The sequence below is a fragment of the Stegodyphus dumicola genome, chromosome 5 (genome assembly GCF_044657685.1).
Source record: "Stegodyphus dumicola isolate Sdum_Otavi_A_Nest chromosome 5, ASM4465768v1".
Classification (NCBI taxonomy): domain Eukaryota; kingdom Metazoa; phylum Arthropoda; class Arachnida; order Araneae; family Eresidae; genus Stegodyphus; species Stegodyphus dumicola.
Window position 1 is genome coordinate 103,356,942 of NC_140772.1, and position 19,864 is coordinate 103,376,805.

At 32.7% G+C, this 19,864-nt stretch overlaps 1 protein-coding gene across 4 annotated transcripts in view; it reads left to right on the forward strand.

Annotated features, from left to right (window-relative positions):
- Positions 1-19,864, forward strand: part of LOC118197829 (cyclin-dependent kinase 20-like) — an 82,089-nt gene that overhangs the window by 37,529 nt on the left and 24,696 nt on the right. For all 4 annotated transcript variants that reach the window (XM_085816927.1, XM_085816926.1, XM_085816928.1 and 1 more), the window contains exons 5-7: positions 337-455; positions 548-610; positions 9,425-9,476. In XM_085816927.1, coding sequence (XP_085673053.1) covers positions 337-455; positions 548-610; positions 9,425-9,476 — 234 coding nt within the window. The remainder of the gene's footprint in view (positions 1-336; positions 456-547; positions 611-9,424; positions 9,477-19,864) is intronic.

Sequence of the window (19,864 nt, forward strand, 5' to 3'; positions counted from 1 at the left end):
CAGACAAAATGCTAAAAAAATAACCTTTTAGGTTATATGCCAAAATATTCACCATCTAGCCATTAAGACTGATTGTCTTAAATTTTATTGAGCTGCAGTGGCGTAGCTAGGATGGGGTAAGGGGGACATCTGTCCCCAGGCGCAGCATTCAGGGGGCGCTAAATTGATGTTACAAAATTTTAGAATGAAATGTTTTCCGTTCTTGGCAAAGAAAATGAGGTGTAATATCTTCAGTTGTCCCCGGGTGCCGAAAGCCCTAGCTATGCCTCTGTTGAGCTGCATGTGCAAAAAATATAATATTCAAATGCAACATAAATAGTTAAAAATTCTTTTTAGGATTTAAAACCTGCTAATTTATTGATTTCTTCTACTGGGCATTTAAAAATTGCTGATTTTGGTCAAGCTGATTTATTCGGAAAAAAAGAGCAAAATTATAGTCATCAAGTTGCTACCAGGTAAAAATTTTTATTTACTGTTTAATTCATTTTGTATATAATTTAATTTGTATATGATGTGTTGAATAGCTTGTTGCCTATTTATTTTTCAGGTGGTACAGGGCTCCTGAGTTATTATATGGATCACGTTCTTATAACGAAGCAGTTGATTTATGGTACATGTAGTATTTGAAACTAGTCCCTTATTTTAATAATCAGGAACAGTAAAGCAGTATCTTTTTTACATACTGGTTTTTGAATTTATCAGTACAGCAGTATTCAATGAAATATTGATGTATTATTTATTAGTTTATAAAACACTTTTTTTATGTATTTTATACATTTTAAAAATTAGAATTTTGGTTCTGTTTTAGATTCTTAAAAATAAATAAATAAAGTAGTTTTAGTATTGAATTTAAGATATAAACTTTTTTATTTTTATTCACTGTACAGGTCTTTCTGGTTCTCATGCTCAATGTTTCAAATTGCATTTGCTACTTTAGGTGGAGTGTCTAAAGGGATAATAATGTATCTTATTTTCCTTGAGGTCAACACACCTTATTCTGCTATTCTCGTTAAAACTAGAATTAAATGCTTCACTATGGCCTTCTTTATTTCTTCACTGCAGATTTTCTATTTTATGTATTATTTAGGATGGCACAACAGTGGTCATGTGATGTTTTGACAGAAAGATCTTTAGAGATGTTAAGCTCTCAGAAAAGGATGGCTGCAAAGTGAGGCAACTTATAAAGGCCAATTGGAGCATCAGTGTTTAAAAATTCAGGTCACAGTGCATTACTAATGCTCTCATCTGACATGGTTATGTACTTTTGTGCATATAAAAGTCTGTAACAGTCATCTTACCAGACTGCCATTGCTCACCAGACAAAGCATTCTATGTGGGCATGAGAACTTGTGAGTTAGATTTCTAAGAACTGACAAAAAATGGATTCGGAAAGCAAACAAATATGTAGGCTTATTTCTGAACTGCATTTAGGGGATGACAAATCATCTCACTTATTGAGAGAGAGAATTGGGTGAAAATGTATAACTGACGACTTTTTAAAATCATCATGGCTGCAAAGGTTACTTTCCGAGGTGCACGGCATTTTGTCAACTAGTTCTGAATCCTTAGATATTTGGCAAAAATGACTGATAAGATATCTGAAGTGCGCATGCCAACAAACAATTGCGTGTTCGCTATCCAGGCAGCTACGACGAGTTCCACCAGGGATCTGAACAATTCTTCCTCCCTCCCTTGGAGATCTTAAGGCCTTAAGAAGCGAAATCGCAGCTCTAAGTAAACAAGTTAAGCAACTATGCTGTGGAAAAATAAGAAATAAATTCGCTCAGAATCTCATAATAGACCATGTAGTTTTTCACATGGTCATTCTCGTGAGCACATTAACAATTATTGTTATTTTCATTTGTGATTTGGTAATAATGCACAAAAATGCCAAGAACCTTGTTCTTTTTCTCAGAATACTACAAATCATAAAAACTAACAGTAGCGGCTGCCAATTGAAACTTGTCGACAGACGCATTCATGTCATTTACATGTTTACGATAATAGATTAAATTAAAAATTTTTAATCGATTCGGGCTCAAGTGTCTCATGCATCCCACTGCCTTGTAAACTTAAGAAACTTCATCCTGATTCACTACAATTACTTGCTGTGAATAATTCCAGAATTTCTACATATGAAGCAAAATTATTAAATGTGAATTTAGAATTTAGACGAAATTTTTAATCGCCGATGTACAGGCGCCTATAATAGGAGCTGATTTTTCAAGACATTTTGATCTTTTAATTGATTTAAAACATGGTAGATTTAAAACATAATACTACAATATTAACTTGAATTGGTTTCCTTTCCGATTCTGAAAATATTTTTCGGTAAAGCTAATCTCGGGTGATTGATTCACCATATCACAGGGTCTTGAAAGACTTTCCGGACTTATTGAAATTAAAATCTGATTTGGGTGGAGTAAAGCATATCACAGTCCATTACATCGAAACAAACAGTCTTCCTGTGCATAGTTAAACCACGTAGATTAAGCCCTAAGTTATATGAAGCAGTAAAAAAAGAATTCCCACCTCTTCATGTCGTTTCTAAAAGCTCAGGCGATATACAGCCAGTAGGAGACTACCAAAATTTAAACACATGTAACAAACCCAACAGATATCCTATCCTGCATTTACAAGACTTTAATAATATGCTTAGCAGAAAGAAAATTTTTTTCAAAAATCGATATCGTTCAGGCATATCATCATATATCTGTTCATCCAGAACATATACTGAAAACTGCAGTTTGCACACCATTTGGGCTGTCTGAATTTCTGTTTTTAAATTTTGGACTGTGCGGAGCAGCTCCAACCTTTCAAAGGTTTATGAACAAAATTCTTGGGGACCTAACATTTCCCTATATCTACTTAGATGATATTTTGATGTTAAGTGTTACAGAAGACAATCGTAAATCACACTTGCATACTGCTTTTGGAAAATTAACTTCATACGGATTGACAGTTAAAGCTGCGAAATGTGTTTTTGGCATTCCCGAAATATCTTTCTTAGGATATTTAATGAATAAAAATGGTACCAAGCCTCTGCCAAACAAAGTTGAACCGATACTTAACTACGCACTTCCTAAAACAGTAAAAGATTTGCAGAGCTTTTTAGGATTTTTATGGTCAGTTTTTACCTACTGTAGCCCAGAATCAGGTACATTTAAGTTCCTATTTAATAAAAGGAAACTTAACTAAGAAAAATGACAGAATTTGTCTCTGAGGAAGCACAAAACGAATTTCAAAATTATAAACAGTTAATCATGAATGCAGTTCCTTTAGCGCACCCATAGAAAGATACTCACTTGGTTTTACAGGTCGATGCATCAGACTTTTCAACTTATTCTCAATGCAAAAATTGATGATATTTTTAACGTAACTCATCTTATGTTTTTTGGAATTAATATTTAAAAATAGGTATCTAAAACCCAGGTTCCCCAATGCCACAATTGCCAGAAATGACATCATTCTTCAGAAAATTGTGACGTTGAACCTTGGTGCGTTAAATATGCATTCCATCATAGAACTGGCAATTATGACCATCAGGGGCACCTGTATACCCCCAAGTGTGCAAATTGTCTAGGCCCCCATGTGGCCTCATATAGGGGTTACCCTAGGTTCCCATCATACAAGAAACACATTCACAAATCTACCGTAAAACCAGGTTTTAGTTATGCCCAAGCTGCAGATCTGGCTAGCACTGGTAATCCTAACCCGAACATTCGTGTAAACAGCTAACAACCACCACCCTAGCAGGTCTATTCCAGATAATACTCCAAATAATACCAACAACGGATCAGACATCTCTGAACTGTTAAATGTTATGAAAGAAGTTCAGGACCTGTTTGGGTTCCAAATTGGCAGGATCATACAAATCGATAAGAGCAAAATTCCCGAACTTAATAAATGTACAAACTTGTTAGATAAAATGCAGGTCCTACACCTCGTCCTTGAGGAGTTATCTCAACTGTCAAATGCTAATTAATCTCCCACTTGCAATTCACCTTTAATTACTGTTATTCCCTCAGTTACTACATTCCACCTACTGTGCATCATCCCTTGCTTTCCATAATTCTTTAGAGTCCTATGATACATTATTTTGATATTCTTTATTCCCTAACTATGTTGACACTTTCATTTTTAATAATTAATTTTTAGTTACTGGTGTTTTAATTTTCAAATTTTTAATTATCGATGCTAGCTTGATATTTCTACCTGTTACTCTGCACTTACTGGTCAAATGTCACGATTTACCTCGTCAGGAAGCAATCATTGGCATTTCTTTTTAACTCTACTGCTTATTGTACTTCATCTCCTTGGACTATTTCTACGTACACTTAGTACCCGCCTGATTGGCTGGAGCCACAGGCAGCGGGATGTTTTGATTTGCTACCTGTACTGTTAGTTGGATTTTCGCACTTATACGCCATTACTGACTTTCTCTCATTGCTCTGTGTTGTTATATGGAGACTATGAACTTCGCAACTGTATATGTTAGAAAATCTTCAACTCAATTATCCTGTGATAGCGCTACGCGCGGCTGCCTGAGTCGGGACTCCAAAGGAACGCCTGAGCCGACTTCGTGATTGGTGGAATGCTATCACAGTTAGTTGATGGAAATTTACAGCCTCTCACATTTTTCTCTTGAAAGCTTTTTCAAGCAGAAAGGAACTTTAACGCTTAGGATCGGGAGTTATTTGCAGCTTATGCTGCTATTAGACATTTTAAACATATGTTGATAGCACGGAATTTTTCTTTAATCACTGGATACAAGCCGCTTATGCATGCATTTTGACAGTGTTAGGATAAGTGTTTACCTTGTCAGGCTAGGCAGTTAGATTTTATCTCCCTACTCACCACCACAAATCCACCATATAAAAGGATCAGAGAGTATAGCTGCCAACGCTATTTCACACATAGCAGCAAAAAGCATGCTTAGCCCTATCAACTATGAGGAAATTGCTAACATGCAACAAATTGATCCAGAATTACAAATTTTACTTAAAGATTCAAAATACCTAACTGTAGCTTACTGATATATTGCGATTTGTCAACAGGTGCTTCCCGCCTTTACATTCCCCCGGCATTCTATGAGAAAACTTTTACAACACTGCGCAATTTTTCTCACCCTGTCATTCGTGCATCAACAAAGTTAAAATGTTCTTGGTTTATTTGGTCTTCCATCCGTAAAGATTTTGAAAACTGGGTGCAATAGTGCATTCCATGTCATAAGGCAAAAGTAAAAGCAAGATTTACTAGAACCCCGTTAATGAAATTTCCAGACCAATCACAGATCATGTCCACCTTCACCACCTTGTTGGTCCGCTACCTCCTTTCTACAATAATTATTACTTTTTAACTATGATGGATAAGTTTACTAAATGGCCCAAAGCAGTACCCATACCAGACATAATTGCATGCACAGTGGCACAGGCTTTCTACACCATTAGATTACTTGATTTGGTTGTCTGGCTGTTATTACTACTGACCAAGAGTGACAGTTTGAAAACGGCTTATTTCGAGCTCTTTCACATTTGTTGGAAATCGAAAGGATCAGGATGTCTCCGTATCACCCATAAGCAAATGGACTTATCGAGGAGTTTCAGTGTCCTTTGAAAGCTGCCTTAAAAGCGTATAATACCAGTCACTAGGCGGCGGCCCTTACATCACTCGTGATGGGTTTCCACTCCGCTCTCAAGGAGGGCATAGGGGCAACCACTTCTGAACTTGTGTACGAAAAGTTTATTCGTCTCCCAGGAGAATCTTTTGATCTGATACCTACAGACTCATTCCCCAAACAATTTATGGAGGACTTAAAATCTCACTTTGCTAATGTCTGCCCGACCATGACTTCCAGCCATGGCCAGCGAACCTGTTTCGTTCACATCCTCACCTTAACAATAATCCACACATGTGTTTGTTTGACACGTCAGAGTTAGAAAGCCAATCCAAGCTCCTTGCAATGGATCATTTAAATTGCTAGCAAGACAAGGTAAAACATTTGATCTCAAAATAAAAGGAATTAAGCGAACAATCTCCATAGATAGACTGAAACCCGCTTTTATAATCATGGGTTCTTCTCAAGTTGTTTTCCAGAATGTGAAAAAACCCTCAGACATCTGTATTACCCATTCTGGATGATTGATCGAACCCCCGCATCGTTATGTCACATTTCATTGCGGAGGGAGTATGCAGCGGCATTTTCAACAGGCGATGTAAACTCAAAACTGTACAGAGAACCACCAGTTGGAGGAAGACAGTCTAAACCTGTATGGTAACCTTACAGGCTGATGGAGAGAGACGAGTTTTTTCCCGGCAGTCTGTGCTTTACCAGGACATGTGAACCTCAGTATCCATGCCTGTGTTGGGCTGTTCTCTGTTCTTTTCAGTCCGTTATAGTACTGCCAACTCTGGCAATTACGTTATTTTTTCTTATTAAATTTGATTAGTAATTGCTTATCAGTCTCATCTTAATTAAGATTGCTGTTGTCTATTTAATTTTATTGATACCCACTCTTACCTCAAGTTCTTCTTGGTTTATGCATGTAGTGTTATGCATAATTAATTAATCAACCATGCTTAATGCTGATAATATTTTAATCCCGATAAAAATTGACTCTGTTAGATGTGCTGATATTGGTAAAATTAGTAAATCTATCTTAAAGTTTTGCTCTTAATGTTATAAATACAGCTGGTGTTTGTATAAAGTATGAAATAATGTAAAGATTTATTTTCAGTCTCAAAGGAGAAACAGAAAGCATTCAACTGAAATACTTTGCAGGACTAGTATTTATTTAACAAATTTCAGGATCTTTGCATTCAGAAAGTCATAAATTCAAGTTCATTATAATAATCAGGCTTTTCGCATATTTGCTTGGATATATGTCAGTTTCAAAATACAGTTAAGTGATTTTATATTTTTCAGTGTGTTTTTCATTTCAGAAAAAAAAAAAAATCCCTCTTTTTTTTTGTGTGTGTGTATTGGTTGGCAGAAGTTTTGACGGGAACTTTTGCAGAACAGCATTTTGGAGTGCACAGTAAGAAATATCTGTGCCTAGTATAGGTATTTCTTACTGTGTGCGCTTACTTAATTTTTAAATGTGCTTATTTTTTTCCTCATTTAAACTTCTCAATTTATCTTGTAGAACTAGCAGTCTGACCGAGGCCTGCAAATAGTAGCTTTTGTTTTGAGAAAAATGTGCATAATTTATCAATTGATTTAAAAGTGAATTGCATTTTTTATCGCATTTTTATTAAGTTTTATAGATATTTTCGTTTGCTTATTTGACTTAGGATCTCTTCTTCATTCCTCATATGTAAAAACTTTAAACTTGCTCTAATATTACAGCCAGGGCTTTATGAAAAGCCATCAGGAGCAGTGAACAAAAATATATGAATAAAATAAGAATAAATAAAACAATAAATAATTAATTTAATAATTAAAATAAGATATAAACTGTTAAAAGTGTTAATGAAGAAGGGCTAAAATAATTTAAAGTAAGTAGAAAATTAAAATACCATAAAATTGAATAAAAATGAAAAAATTAATAATAAATCTTTAAAAATATCATAAAAATTAATGAAATAATAAAGCAGACGAATTGTGGTTAAATTAACAGAAATAAAATATGATACTAAGAGACAAATGTTGAATATTTTGAGCAATATTCTTTGCGTGCAGAGCAAATTGCATCTTTGTTTTGGTTTCTGATTTGTTTAAAGACATTCTGACCAGATGAGTGCAGCTCATAAAAATTCCTTTTCTTGATGGGTTTGCATTTGTGTGTGGAGGATTTTCTTTCTCGTCTGCTCAAATTTACAGAGATTGCTCTTCCTAAAGAAATTGGGGCATCCGCTTAATATCTTATACCAGCATTAGTTTTAATAATTGCTGAAAAATGTTTTATTAATAACAGAATTCTGTGTTAAAATTGTGATTAATTTGCTTAACAAAGAACTGGAGCTCATCTTATTGGAGCTTCAGTGCATTCTAGTTAGAATTAGGCTTTTATTCAAAAATTGAAATATACCAGAAGTAGGCTAAGGCTGAATTTAAGCCTTGATTATAATAAGGCTTTTCATGTCTTAAAATAGATACTTATAACCCACCTTATAACACAAATCTATTCTTAGTGTTTGTATTTATTCTTGTAGTATTTAAAAACTGGCCAGGCTAAAAGGAAAAACTTTTCTTTAAACTATTAACTAACTAAATTTCTTGCATTGCATAGTTTGAAAATATATTGTGTTTTTATATTTACTACACATGTCATTTAAGGTTATCAGTTTTATTTAATTTTCTTTTTGAGAGAAAGATGGAAAATTAAAGAATTTCTGTTGAATAGCTTTTTTAAAAGCACTTCTGTTTGATTTCAGTCATGCTTCAAATTTCTGGAAAAGCACTCCTCTTAATTTTAAAATTTAATATATTTTTATATGGAACTTTGAAAGAAACTGAGAAATAAGCAATCTAAGTTAAATGTACAGTGTAATGTAAACCTCAAAGCAGAAAACTTATCTTTAAATTCAAAAGAAAACAAAAAGGTGATAAAAATGACCACATGTAACTGTGTGAAATTCATCGAATGTGGCATGTTGTGAGAGGAAAGGAGAAATTCCATTTGTCCATGTAAATTATTTTGTCAACTGATGCTGTAACTTGATAGTATACCCAGTTCCTGAAGCAGGGAAAAAGAAAACTCAGCAGCTTGCAATTAATTTTACTTTAAATACCTGATTCTAAATAAATGATTATTTGATTGCAAAGCTGTATGTTTAAAATAATAAGGATTTTGGTGTACACTTAGTTGAAAAATAACTCCTTTTTCTTAATTTTAAATTTATAAGCATGCACTCTGTACTCTGAGATGCCCTCGTTTAACATCTTATTGAATGAATACTGAAGGTGCTCAGACCTTTTTAAAGGAAAATATAAACTACTAAGTAGCTAGTTGTATCTCACTGTATATAAAATTCAAGATACAAAAATTTCAGGTTTTTAGAATTTCAGAATCTTGAAATAGTTTTTTTGCTACTTACAAAAACTATAGCAATTTTTATGTCATCTAGGGATGCCATACATTTTAAACATGCTAAGAAACCTATGAAAAAGCATGTCAAAATAAATTATTACTGAAATATGTTCAAAATAATCATGATTAGAACTTTATAAGAAAGAAACAATAAATATCTTCAGGAAAATTTATTTATGTTTGAAAATAAAATTTCAAATCAAAGAAAGTTTATGAAACCATTGTTCAAGTGTCTAATGTAAAATTTTAATCTAAAAGATTCAATTTCTTTCATTTCAGTTGTTTTATAAAATTGCCTTGACATTTTAAATATTTAAATAGTTTTAATTCGCTTTCTAAATGTTTTGTAAATAGTAGTAATTGATATCTAATACAGAACTTAATATTTTTAGGGCTGTTGGATGTATATTTGGTGAAATGCTGAACAAATTTCCTCTGTTTAGGGTTAGTTAATTTTATGCACGTACTTATTTCAATTAATAATTCATAATGATATTTACTGATGGCTATCTAAAAATGCCAGATTTTTTAAAAAAAAATTTATTGAATGGTATAAGTTGGTGTTTATTGTAGTTTGCCTTCACGATGGAAAAGTTTATCTTAATGAAAGATTTGCTTTTTATAAATAACATTATACTGAAGCAGTTTTGTAATGACTGACTAATAATTTCATGTTTCACTATTCTAAAATGAAATTAGGATGGAAGTTCATTTTCAATTTCTTAATAAATGTATTTTTTTAAAATTTTCTAAAAAAGAAAATTTCTGTTCATTATATTTTGTGATCTCTTTTTTTATACTGCACTTTACTATTATTTTTGCGGTAGTTTTTTATTTATTTATATTTTTTATAAATTTCTCGTACATTTTATGACTATCTGTGAGAACAATTCTGCAAAGAAAAATACAATTTGTTAACTAGTTAAACATAAATAGTATATCAAGATCAATGTAAAAATTCTCTTCCCCCAAATTGCTTCTGTAAACCATATTTTTTTTTTTTTTTTTTTTTTTTTTCTCATCTTACAATCGCCATTGCAGACTGGAAATAATATTTTAAAATTTTCTTAGTTAGTTTGTTGTTGTTTTAAGAGTTTGTTTAGAAAACTGCTCTTGTTGATTGTAGCGAATTCGCGGATTAGCTTTCTTTAGCTGTTTTGAATTAAGTTCTTTTGAACGTTTCAGTAGTTAAAAGATAACTACTGTGAGATATTGTAATACTACACGATAATTTGAGGAAATTTAAGCATATTTGGGGTGATAATAATAAATTTTCTTCATTTTCCATCAGACTTGTGCATTCATTTTGTAACGAACCCATACGCACGCAACAATTTTTCATCGAACAAATAAACAAGCAAATAAATGTCATAGATTATAATTTTTTTTACTCATTGTACTCTTCAGATGCTTTGTGATGCACAAAGAGAGATTTTTGTGAAACCAAATAATAATATTAAAAGCAACAACAATGATAATAAATCTAAATATGCTTTTAAAATTATTTACTATTATGCTTACACCTCCTTTATTTAAAAAACTGAATTGGTGCATTTTAATATTCCGCAGGCTGGTTTTCTACAGGCAGTATTAATGTATTTACTTGTAATTCTTCACAGCTTTTAATAAATTTTATTATAAAAAATTAAAATTTTCATGGCATGTAGTTTTAACAATTTTTAATGCCCTGATCTTGTCTTTAACTGTAGAAAAACTTACTTATTTTTAATGTGTAAAAGGAGTATTTAAAAATCTCACCTGAAACTGTTAAAATGCCAGTCATCCATTTATTATGTACATTTTCATATTTACTATGTACACTATGTAGGCAAAGATGGAACCTATATATAAGGGATATTTCTTCAGTTTCATGGTTCCTTTAAGTTATTGACAGTGTACCAGGTGAACTGTTTTTACCAGTATGTGTAGTTCGTGGCGATAACTGTAGCATAGAGTCAGCATATTTCAAATAGGAATGAGCCAAGTGAATGCTTTATTTTTTTGGGGGGAGGAGGAAGGATGCTGGCCATGGGGAAGAGAAAGTTTACCATTTGTCTTTTCAGTTGCATACATCTTCTCTCTACAGCTTTATATTAATTTTAATTATTTTTGCTTTCCTTATTATTTCTTTTGTATTCTCTGTCAATTTTATTTTCTATTTATTCTTATTTTTGTTCTACTTTGATAATCATCAGTTTTAAAAAATGCTCTTCCAATTAAAGAAAGGACAACTTTTAAAATCTCAGGGATGTTAAATTGTGCACAGTGTTGCTGAATTTTGCTATTCTGAAGTTTCAGTAAATTCTTTAGTGGTTTCTTCCCCTCAATCTTTGAAACGAATTTTTCAAGCAACTGGAATATCGTATAAAATTAATGAAATTAGGAATAAAGTATCAACAGTGGCTGAAGAGAAACTTCTAAATGCTTTTGGAAAGAACTGCAAAAGGCCCACTGATCAAACCCACAAAATTGATAATTTTGCTAAGTATATTATGCGGCAGACAGTACTACAAGACCTATATATCAAAAAGAAAGAAGTGCCATCTGTACAGAAATCTCTGCACATATTGAAGGAAAAACTAAAATTCCATGACAAGAAGACTCTGTGTGAACTTCTGCATTCAATTAATATTTGCTGGAACAAATGCATTAATAAAAGGAAAATTATCATCAAAAGATCTGATATTCTATTTATAGAGGAATAATTAATTGCAAGACATGAGGAAACTCAGGGAAAGTGGATACCACATGATTTACATTGACGAAATTTAGGTCGATAATAATCTAATATTCAAGAAAACTTGGCGGGATGAGTCGATTTTGGATGCACAAATAAATGTTAATTAAAAAAATAGCCTGATTGTTGTAAACTCTTCTGAAGGATTTGTTACAAATGCTCTACTTGTATACAAAGCATAAGCTCAAAGCAGGGGTTACCATGGGAATAATAAATTATGAAAATTTCAAGAAATGAATGATAGAACGCTTCTTCCAAATAAATAACCCCAAAATGTGGTATGCATGGAAAATTTTCTAAATCCCTTGAAAATTGAAGATTCGACAACCACGAAATATGCTATAAAGCAAATGATGTCTGATAAGGAAGGGGATATATTGCAACCTTGAAATGTGAAAAAGCAGAACTGTTTACCTTGGTAAAGCTCAATCATCTATAAAATTAACAACATTATAAAAGAAAGTGAGCATCATGTTGTACTGCTCTCTCCTTACCACTATAGTCTAAACACAATAGAATGTGTTTGATAATCAGTTAAAAGACTGATCAGAGAGCAACTGATGATTTAATCTCGGAAAATTTGAAAGTTCATTGCATAAGGCTATAGTGGCATCACTTTTCAAAAATGGAAAGCATCTTGCAGCCATGTGGAAAACCAGAAATTTTTTATTGGAAGAAGGATGTATTTCTGAAAGAGTTAATGACTCAGACTGGTGGCAGTGATTTTGATAACAGTTCAAAAGCAGCAGTGATTTGAATGATTTTTTAAACATTAAACTTCTATGAATACATTTAATGTTAACTTGTTTTTGCCAAAATAGATAAAATTACTAAAGCAAGTAAGCCTGAATGCTGGTAGTGTGACTTGCCTCAAATCCTGGCAAACAGGTTGGCTCATGCCTTTTGTTTAAGTGGCATGTTCATGCTTTTTTCCTGTGTGTAATGAGCTAGTTACCCTTAGAAAGTCCTCCATGAAAGCATGCTGATAGCTCTTGTGTGCTTTCACACAATGGAAAACCATGCCAAGTCTCCCAAATATTAAGAGAAAACTGGAGAGAAGAAATATTCAAATTGTGGCTGCTAAGAACTTCTTGGATGATATTTCAATATTCAGTATTTCCTTTGCCAAAATATGAACGAAAGAATATCAAAAGTGGACTATGATCCTTTGGCAGAGGTGATACCCTTCTTGTTGATAATAAGGAGCTCTGTATTGTTTTATCTTCCATTATTTTGTTCTTGAGGAGCCACAAGCCATGGCATGCTTTGTGTAAAAATGAATTTTTAATCATTAGCAAAAATTAGAAATATTTCATTTTATTATAAAATTATTAATGCAGAATTATGTTAATGCAACAAAGCTAACTGTACCTATATAGCGAAGTTTTGTATAATTGTACGCCTCTAATGCACATTATAAATATAAATAGGTTGTTGAATAATTTAAAAAAAAAACCTTAATTTTATTTTGATTTTAATGTTTTATTATGTTACTTGTTGTTACAGTGTCTTTAAAAATAGGCATTAAAATGAGAATCAAGCTTGATAATTAAAATAAAAGCAGTTTTGACTTGAGCTCAATTCCTTCACTCTCCTCCCGTGTTGAAACTACAGCTTTTGATTTTGTATGAACTTAAGGTTTGAGAAGAGAAATAATGTTTCCAAAACGTATTTATTGAGAGTGTGGTATATTAATGAACATTTTTACTTTCTAACGATTCCTTATAAAAATTCAATTGAATATTCAGTTTTGAAAATTTGATGTTATAATAATGTCATAACAAATAATTTACTTAAAGCTAAAGTCAAAAAACAGATATCACCAGTTCTTCATTAAATGTGCCAAGATGGCAAAGTGAAAAGCAATTCTTCAAGACACTTCTATTTAAAATGGGTTAGCACTGATTTCTCTGGCGACTGACAGCTGTAAGCTATCTGGCAAGAGATCTTATGATAGACAAACTTTATATAACTTCAGGATAATATGTGCATTTATATGGACATTGTTAGTACTTTACAGTATACCAGAAAACAATTACCGTGCATTGTTTATGCTTCTGATCTGAATTAGATCAAATCTACAAATTCATTGTGATAAAGAGGACTTTTCTGTTCCTCTTAAATGATAGAAAAAAGATTCTGATCCAAAATCATCTTGCTTAATTGCTATATACTAAAATTTTCAGTTACAGTATTGAATGTGAATTCATTTATTATTAAAGACAACACATATTTTCAATAAGTAGTTAAAAAAACCATAATTTACTTACAAGTGAATGCATCTGTACAGTATATCTTTAAAGCTTCAGGTAAAAATAAACGAGCATAATTTTGTTAAATACCTGTAGATGACTAAAGTTATATGGATTGTGGTGAAGCACAGAAAAAGTTATCTGCCTAAGAAGATATGCTTTTGTGGTGGACTTTCTAAGGGAAACTTGCTGATATTCACATGGCAGTATCAAAAGCCCTATTCAAGCAGTTTGTTCACTGAGATTTAAACCAGAGTCAGACTAATAATGTTAGTAATGATATTTTTCAGCTGTTGGTGGACACTGAATGCAGAAAAATAGCTTTATATTCCATCTGAAATCATCCTGAATAATTATGGTGTGAACTCAAATTTGCAGCAATGATATTAACTATGAAATAGGCCTTTATTAAATATAACCTGTATTTTCAATAAATAGTCAAAATGTTTTTGAACAAGTTGATGCATGTGCCCAAACTGGTTTCTATAGATTCAGGAAGAAATAAACAAGCATAATACTATTAAGAAGCGTCTGAAGATGACAGTTGCCAGCAAAAAAAGGGGGGGAATTATTTTCTGTTCATTACCATTCTACAGAATTATTTAATGAACTCCATCTTACTGTAATCATTAATTAATTAGATAAGCTCATATATTTTCAATAAATAGTTAAAGCACCACTTTTTTTTACAAGTGCATGCATCTGTTCAAACTATCAGGTTTTAATGAAGGTTTCCTACCACCTCAAATATTGTCCGTGCAAACAGTTCACGTTGGCATGTTTGAACATATTATGTGAAATGATTTTTGCCACTTGAAAGAAAGATACTTGCTTTAGAACACTGCATTGTGAAATTTGTAAAAAAAGTATTGTTATCATTAAATATGAGTTATCTGAAATGGAACTATCATGCCACCAGATTAAAACCACCATTTACTTCCAGTTCTTTTTCAAAAAGTCTGCTACAGAATGTTACCAAATGATGCGTACAGCTTTAGGTACTAATGTTGTATTATATGATACTGTGAATGTTTGGTAACGAAAGTTCAAAAACGAGGAGTATGACATTCAAGGAGCAGAGCGCTCGGATAAAGCCTGCCTGCGAGAACCAGTAGAAGAAGATCAGTATGCAAGCACTCGAGAGCTTGCTAAGGAGTTAGACGTTAGTGCCATGCATCGCATAAACTTGACAATCGCTGGGTGCAGCATGAGCTGACTCAAGTAGATAAGGACAAATGTGTTTGGACCCAACTAATCTGCTCAAATATCAAAGCAAAGACAAAATTCTGGATTGGATCTGAAAAGCAGATTTGCTCCAACAAGACAGTCCAAAAAGGGGTTTCATCTGCTCCCGGTGGGCCCGTCGACAGCGTCGCAAAGCGCAATTTGACTAACAAAAATATCAGGCTTTGTATCTGGTAGGATTCCTGTGGTATTATTCACAAGAGTATCTGGAAAAAGGTAAAACCCTCGACAGTAAGGTGTACAGAGAAATGCTAATCTGTGTTGATGCTGCTATCAAGGAAAAACATTAAACTGGGTTATGTCACAAAAAAGTAATGTTCCATTAAGATATGCAAGACCACATGTGTCTGCATGCACAAACTCTGTATCAGATCTTTTGCCTCATCCACCATATAGCCCCGACATTGCTACTTCAGACTTCTACCTTTTTTCAATCTTGCTGGCACTATCTTCTATTCTGCACACAACGTCCAAAATGAGGTTGATGTGTTTTAAGACTCGCGGCCACCAAGTTTTTGGGGCAAAGGCTTTGAAAAACTGCCAAAACATTAGTAGCAAAATCAAAGATTTAGGTGGTGTTTCCACCCACCTAAATCTTTGATTTTGCTACTTGTTTCATTAGGTACTGCTTTCATGTTCCCCCCCCCCCCTTAACTTTATTAAGAACATTTTTGGCAGAAAAATTTCATTACAATCAGATATTTGCCATAGCTTCAAGGAGAAATATGCATAATATTATTAAGAAGACCACAGTTTTACCAGTGGAAAAAATTACATTATTTTCTATCTGAGACAATCTTAATTAATTTGTGAATTGCAACTTGTAATAGTATTACCTATGAATTAGGTCTGTTTAAAATACAAAGCATATTTTCAATAAATAGTTAAAGTTTTGGTTCCAACAAAGTGCTTATGCAGAAAATATTTCAGATAAAAATAAATGTGTGCAACATTTGTTAAATAAAAAAATAAGTTGATTGCTTGTTTCATTGAATACAGCAAAGCATCTAAGGGGGAAGATGTCTTTATGGAAGACTGGAAACTGATTTATATTCTTGGGAGGAAAACTTGGAAGGTATCCAAACATCTAGATTGATAGCCAGAATTCAAATTCAAATAAAACTAACACTATTAAAAAAAGTCTTAACTACTGAGTTACTGCTAAGCCAAAAATTTAATTGCTTTGGGAGTTATATTGTAATTCTAAATGCTATTATATTACAGGTGCAATTAAATCTGCATTTAATAACAGTTTTAACTATAAAGTAACTACAATTATTACCAACTCTGTTCCGTCAATAAAAAATAGCTTAAATTTTAATAAAGATAAATTAAAGATTTTATGCTTTGCTAAATGACAGAATTCTGAGAAACTGCTATATGTGATGGTACAGGAAAGTTTAATGAAGTTTAATTTCATGCACTGGCAGCATTTCACAAACTTGCTTCTAGATTATCTCCATTTATCTTGTTCCATCAATTTCCAAGGCTTGATTGTGTCTACAAATTTTGTTTTCCAAGGACAATATTTTATATCATACTTAAAAAAATTGTGTCTTCATCAGGGTGTAATAAACCACAAGTACTAATCAATTTAATTTTCATTACATTGTAATAATTTTAGTGAGTGTGTATATATTATTATAACTACAGCTGTAATTTTATTGTAGTTGTAATGTAATTGTAATTACAAATTGTGCAATTACTGTTATATTGTAATTAAATTTATTGAATTATTTATTTCAAATTACAATACATTGCTATTTGCAAGTGTAATTTGTTCAATTACAGTGTAATTAGTTAATGGAATTGGTTATATTTGCAATTCATTATAATTGAATTATTAATCATTTACATTATAACTGAATTATGCCCAACTCTTTGGTGGGGGTATCAGAAAAAGTGTTACTTCTTCCTTTCAGGGTGAAGTCAGCTTTCTTTTTAGTGTATTGCATAATATGATAACAATCCAGTTCTTTGCAATCAAAAACATTTTTAGTTATATATGAGTACTTTCTGATGAACTGTCACCAGGTCAATGGCAAGTATGTAAATTGACCAAAAAAGTTTGTTTGGATATCTTCACTGTTTATAATTTCATAGTGTTTTGTTCATAAATAATAAGAAACAGGGAGACAGTTCTATATCTTCCGTTCTACTGGGCCAATTGACGAAATTCAACTTGCGTTTTCGTGTCTCGAAAGCACGACTTGGGATATGTATTAGATTTATATATAGCATTGTTCTAATGTAGATATTTTGACAGAAAATCGGACTTTTTCTGAAATAACATACCAATTTTTCTTTCATATTTCGATTCAACGAGTCAAATTACGACAAAATACCAAGTTTTGTAAAAATCGCGTGAGTAGTTTTTAAAAAAAATTATATAAAAACTTAGATTTGCCTAGTTGGCAATTCTAACATGCCAATTTCTACCAAACAATTGACTTTTCAATTCAAAATTTTATTCTGGAAAAAAAAAAAAAAAAGCATTTACCTCATACCTTAGCTCAGAAATGCAGGTTAGCATCTTTCCTCAAGCTAACCCTCTGACTTCAGTATACCTCCCCTCCCTCGAAAAAAAAAAAGAAAAGAGAGATGTGTGTACATTTCTTTTGTCTTCACATGGTATTTTAAATAAACAATTATTTAGTGCCCAAGATATATGAAGTTAATGCTTCTGATGCCCTCATTAATAGCAATTTTTTTAACTACAGGATAATTTTTTTTTGCAGCAGTTGCCTGCATAGAGATCATGCAGATCGTCTAGTAGCTACTAGAAGACTTTTGGGCTCCTCGTCAGTGGAACGGTGCTTCGGTACACCAGGGTACCTGGGCCGGAGGCCTTACCAATTGTAGAACTGTAGGAAGTTTCGAATTATACCAAAAAATAACCTGGTGATGAACTTGAATGTATTTTGATGAGAAGAATAAAAACTGTGATGACAAGAAGCATCGAAGATGGACTAAATGTTGGGAAAGCTGTTCAAGAAATTAAGGAAGAGGTGACATTCTCAGAACACATCAATTTTCGCCTTCTGCAATTTTCATCATGTACGTGACAGCTCGGAGCCTGCAGAAAGTTTATCAGCAATAGTCCTTGCATTGCGAATTTTTTCAATGAGCATAACAATATTTCTCAGGAAATCTTGCACTTTATCATCCAGTCAGTTACAACACTTGCTTCCCTCGGGATTTGAAGTTTTCGCCCTTTGACCTTTTCGCTATACCTAGGTATAGCATTGGCGCTAGTTTCCTTATTATCTCTACTTTCTTCTGTGCTTTTCAGATTAGAAAAATCTTCCTTCGTCCAACTAGGTTGGGGGGGGTCTTAGCTTTTCTTTCAAACTTCTCCTTATAAGCTTTACATCCGCGATAACTGCTGACATGTCCTTGGCCACAAAAAGAGCAGGTGGGGGGTACCTTCTGGTTTTTTTTTAAGGCAACTTCTGGTGCTATGGTTTTCACAACACTTATAGTAACGTTCCATATTTTTACAGAGATGTTGGGTATGTCCATAATCTTGACATCGGTAGCATTGTGTCGGTCTCTTCCTCGGGGCAAACTTCTCAATTAGAAGACTTTTTGCCGATATTTCTAATAAGCTGTACAGCTCCATTAATTATGCCATTTATAGCCTTTGCTCCATCAGTACGTCGCTGCAGTTATTCCATGGTATTTTATTCTCTTCAAAAAAAAAAAAAAAAAGAATTTAGGTGACCAAATATTAATACTATGTACTGGTAGAGATTTGCATAGCAGAAAATCCTCAAGTAATATGTTTTCATGCTAATGCCTAACGATGACAATTTTTTGAATCCAGCTACATAAGTAGATTCCTCCATTTGTAATGAAAATTTGCATCATTATGGGCAAAAATTAAGTTCATTCTCTGTATTGGGTTCTGAAACTTTTATGTATTCAACTACTGTGTCATTTGAAGCTACTTCTTTTGCTGTTTTTTCATCTAACATATATCTTACTATGTTCCTAGCGAAAGAGTTTAATAACATTTTTTGCAGTTGAGTAAGCTTCACCATAGCAAGGTATCTGATATCTGATTAAGTAAGAAGCCTTACTTGCTTAGTCATTCATTGATTTTGTGGTTTGAACCATCAACCTTTTTAAGAGTTCATCACACTTTTGAATAAAGAATTCAACATTTTTTTCTATAAACTCTCCGTGAACTGATTGCAAATGGTTATGCATTTTAGCTGGAGCCATACAGCTATTTGGGAGAACGTTGCTGCATATAAAACATTGAAGATTACCATTATTGCTCATGGTTCCTAAAGACATAACTTTCCTAAACATGTAACTATCATCATACTTTCTAAATTTAGTAACTGCTGTGTGTTTATTACTTTTAAAAGCATTATTTAGCCTTCTTTTGGCTTGATTTTATTTGTATCACTCTTATTATCACTGCTATTTCTTTAGCAAAAGAGGCTAAATGTTGATTCGAAAGCAGAAGTGTCAAGTTCTACAGTAGAATGCTTTAGAGTGCCTTATTAAGCCACCTCTCCATCCTGCATCAAAATATCGAAAGTGGTTTTAAAACAAATAATACAATGACAGCAGTTTTTTATTTCTTG